The sequence below is a fragment of the Myotis lucifugus genome, unplaced genomic scaffold (genome assembly GCF_000147115.1).
Source record: "Myotis lucifugus unplaced genomic scaffold, Myoluc2.0 scaffold_4276, whole genome shotgun sequence".
NCBI classification, from domain to species: Eukaryota; Metazoa; Chordata; class Mammalia; order Chiroptera; family Vespertilionidae; genus Myotis; species Myotis lucifugus.
In genome coordinates, this window is record NW_005875324.1 from 5,504 (window position 1) to 10,001 (window position 4,498).

Sequence of the window (4,498 nt, forward strand, 5' to 3'; positions counted from 1 at the left end):
TAGACCAAAGCTTCTCAACCCCAGCACTTTTGACAATTGGGATGAATAATTCTTCCCCGTGGGGGCTTTCCTGTGCATTGGAGGATGTTTAGCAGCATCCCTGGCTTCTACCCACGATACCAATAGCATCTCCTTCCCCAACTGTAGAAACCAAAAATGTCTCAAGAGACTGCCAAATATTCCCCGGGGCTCAAAAATCACCCTGCTGTGGGGAACCACCGCATCAGACCACAGACTGCCCCGGGGCCGGGCTGGGTCTGTATCTCTGGTACCCAGAGCAGGCATGGCCCAGGTTAGCTGCTCAGTTCTAGTAAATGCTGCCCAAGTGAATGGTGACCAAGCTCTGGGTAAAGGCCCGAGGGTGGGCCTCAGGGATTAGGGTTCTGGGTTGTGCATGACGTCTCGAGGTGGGAGGAGGTTCTTCTTTTCCTCCCTCAAAAAATACCCACATCGCCCTGACCGGTTTGGCTCAGTGGATAGAGTGTCGGCCTGCGGACTCAAGGGTCCCGGGTTCAATTCCAGTCAAGGGCATGTACCTTGGTTGCGGGCACATCCCCAGTGGGGAGTGTGCAGGAGGCAGCTGATCGATGTTTCTCTCTCATCGATGTTTCTAACTCTCTATCGCTCTCCCTTCCTCTCTGTAAAAAATCAATAAAATATATATTTATTTTTAAAAAATAAATAAAAATAAAGTCTTACAGATGTCCCCCATTTAAAAAAAAAAAATACCCATGTCCTCATCTCCTTTCGTACTTAAGCTCTCCCAGTGGGGGAAGGGGAACTGAAACGCCCAGCACACTTACTGTGTGGCCTTGAGGAAGCCGCTTCACCTCTCTGAGCCTCAGCCTCCCCACTTATCACGTGTGGACAAACAGCCTACGCGAGTCCGTAAATGTTGACCGAGTCAACGAGGAAGGCCAGGCTCCTCTCACAGATTTGTTGTGCGGAGCGATGACTGCTCCAGACCCCGGGGCATCTCCCACAAGGAAACACTCGGGGGCGAGAGGTCAGCCACGTGGCATTTATAGTGAGCATGGCTGCGGCCAGGGCCTGCCCTGCGGAGGGCTGGGGCTCAGGGACATCACTGCCTCAAGGACGTCGTCCAGGAGCCCAGGGCCTGCATGATCCAGGAGCGTGGCTGGTGGGACGTGGGCAGGTTCTCGCAGCTGGAGCCCCAGCGGTGCGTGGCGGCCGGGTCGCACACCCACAGGTCTGCATGTGTCATTGGCCAGGAGGTCCGCCAGCAGCTGGTCAGGATGCTGTCCTGGGCTTGGGCCGCACAGATGCACACCGATGCTTCCGGGTCGTGTCTCAAGTTTTCCAGAGCTGAGTCACGGGAAGGAAAGAGGCCACTTGTTAAGAGGTCCCCACACGGGTCTCACACCTCATCCTTCCTTCTCACTTCCACGCCTTGGCTTAGGTACTTTCGGCTCAGCCTCCTCTCATCCTATGTGTCTCCCAGCTCCTCAAATTGTTTACACTTCAAAGGCTGAAGCAAAACATGCCTCCTCCAGGAAGCCTTCTTGGACTGCCCCAGCCTCCCTTCAGCTCTCCCATCGGCTTTCCCAGTTACAAAAGTAATCTTCCGCCCTTAAGAGTCTGAGCTGCTTGCTCTGAACTAAGTGGTTTTTGGCCTGGCTTTCTGAGCCTGGGTTCCTAGACAATAAGCTCCCCTAGGCTGGGGTGATGTCTTGGGGACTCCATGGTACCTAACATGTACTCGCGTGCATGAAGACTAACACAGCTGAGCTGAGCTGAGGACTCTTGCCTTGGGACCATCCCTTCCCTTTCCTCTGACCTATTGTGAGCCTCCTCATTCTCTCACTGGCCCCTGAAATCTCACCAACACAGGGCACCACTTACCGGCTTTAACTTCATTCAGACGATCTTCCGTCATTATGCTATCCATGAAGGGGACCAGGGACCCTTAGTATAATGCAAGCAAGAGGTGAGCAACCCACCTCCTGACTCGGACCCGCCCCTGTCCCCCCCTCAGACCAGACCTCCTCAGAGAAGCTCTTCCCACTCTTCTCCAGCCCCACAAATGAGGACACAAAGGCGAACTTCATTTTGACCCTGGACAGAGTCCCCAAGAGGGGCCCTGGGAGAGGTGGGAGGCTTTCAGGGCAGGGATGGCATCGGGACAGGGGCAGGATGTGGGCTGTAGCCAATCCTGACGGGCAGCCCCAGGTGGCCCCTGAGTCAGACTGGCCCTTACTGTCCTCACCTGAGACACGGGGAGGTGCTGCCTCAGCTGCCCCTTGTTTAGGGCGTTTGAGCCACAATAACATGAAAGACGCTGAGTGCCTGGCATCCCTTCCAGGTAGGCAGTTGGCAGGGCCCTTGGAGGGGCGGAGACCCAGCTCCTCAGCCATGGTGTTCCCTCTCCCCTGCCCCCAGCTGCATGCCTGGCTCCCCAAGTGCCAGCAGGTCCTTGCATGGCCTGTACCTGTCGGAAGGCCCTTCCTACACGACAAGCTCCCCTGGGATGGGGTGCTGTCCTGCGTCTCGGTGACTCCATGGTCCTTCTGGCTAATTCCTGTTTGTCCTCGAATATTCAGCTCAACAGAGTTGCTCCCCTAGGAAGTCCTTCCTGCCCCTGCCCACAAGCAAGTGAAGCACCTCTCGGGGTTCCCACAGCCCCTGAGTGTCTCTCTCTGTAGATACCGTGTTGTACTTCACATGTGACTTACGAATCTCCCGCCAGACCAAGGGTCTCTTCAGTCCACGGGGGAGGGGAGGGCTGGGGCAGTTTCTGAGGATCCTAAAGCACGTGCACAACTGTGTGGGTGTAGGCCTCTTCCTAGAGAAAGTGCTCATGACTTCCTTCAGAGTCTCCCCAAGGATTGGTCACCCCGAGGCTGGGATCGCTGCCCCCGCTGGGGACCGTCTGCGGGCAGAGGCGGGCGCTGCTCGCGGCCTTGTTCCCAGCACAGGCCCTGGCGCAGAGGAGACGCCCGGGAGTTAGACACCAACATTTAAAAAAGTGATCAATTTGGAACAAGGTTTAGGAATTAATGTCACCCCATGTGAGAAACATCTGAGGGCCCCCCCAGTCCCGGGCATGGCTCCTCTATCCCATCGCCGATCACTTTACCAGCCCTCCGCCATCAGCATCACCTCCTGAGGCTTCTTTGTTGCTCTAAACCAGTGGTTCTCAACCTGTGGGTCACAACCCCTTTGGTGGTCGAACGACCCTTTCACAGGGGTCGCCTAAGACCATCCTGCATATCAGATATTTACATTACGATTCATAACAGTAGCAACATTACAGTTATGAAGTAGCAACGAAAATAATTTTATGGTTGGGTCACACCATGAGGAACTGTATTTAAAGGGCCAGAAGGTTGAGAACCACTGCAGCTAAGCCTAGTGACTGACACAGAGTAGAGGGTCAGCCACCATTTGCTAAACAAACCGCTGAAGGGATTCGTGGCTGAGTGGATGGATGCAAAACTGCGAATGAATTGAGGGAACTCAAGGAAACATCGCTTTACGAGGTGTGGGGTGGGAGCATCATCCTCTCCAAGCCTCTCAGCAGCAGGTCCTGGTCCTTGGCGAAGGGTGTGTGGTTATTTGGGGGCGGGGCAGGGGAGTAGCTGGGAGGAGACACGCCCAGCGTGTCAGCAGCAGGGTCCTGTGGGGGGTTCTGGGTGAGGGGGATCTGCTATTTGTGTTCCCCACACAGGCAGAGGTCGGGAAAGTGGGAAATAGGGGAATGACGGTGACTAACGTTGAGTGAGCACCTTGACGAGCCAGGCTTCACATTAAAAAGAAAAAGTCTCCTCCATCTGAAACAGCAGTTGATCCCCAACTCACAGATGAGAAAACAGAGCTCAGAAAGGGGACCAAGGAGCTGAGATTTGACTTCCCTGTCCCACTGTGCCGCCTGGCCCTCCTGCTGGGCCTCAACCCAGGCGGGAAGCAGCAGCTCTGCCGGGCGCAGGAGCCAAGGCTGCGGCCTGCACAAGGACCCCAGGCTGCATGCAGCCAGTGGCCACGTCCCAGGCACTGATCTTAGAGGAGAGAAGACTTCTCTAATTTGCACCATGACTATCTGCTGGCCAACCCTCAAACCCAAGGGGAGCACCCACCCAGGCGCGGCGCCAAAAGGGCTGGAGACTGTGCAGAGCCCCAGGAGCCAGGGCAGGTTACCTATGAGCAGGACCGAGGACTTGCGGAGGGAGGCCCGGGAATTGTTGGAGTACTCCAGGCTCTGGCTGAGAAAGGTGAGGGCGCTGTCTCGGTGGGTGTTCACCTGGACAAGAGAACCCCAAGAGCGCTGAGCCCTCACCCGGACTCATCCACTCCTCCCGGTGCCAGGAGTGGCGACTATAGGACCCGGCCCTTTGCCTCCAGATATCCCTGCCTGCGCCCCCAGAGGCCAGCCTCACCTTCTCTTAGCTGATTACACACTCACTTCAGTTCCTCCTCTCCCGCCCCGCCCCGCCCCCCTGCTGCAGCTGGGAGGGACGTTCTAAAATGCAGTTCCAGCTGG

The 4,498-nt window shown here is 56.2% G+C and overlaps 1 protein-coding gene across 1 annotated transcript; it reads right to left on the reverse strand.

The window, feature by feature from the left end:
* Nucleotides 1–1,049: 1,049 nt before the first annotated feature.
* LOC106695886 (maestro heat-like repeat-containing protein family member 7) lies at nt 1,050–4,258 on the reverse strand (the record flags this gene model as incomplete). Its single annotated transcript, XM_014450846.2, has 3 exons — nt 1,050–1,326; nt 1,864–1,926; nt 4,156–4,258. Coding segments are annotated over 3 exons (411 nt in total), but the record flags the coding sequence as incomplete, so codon positions are not given.
* Nucleotides 4,259–4,498: the final 240 nt, after the last annotated feature.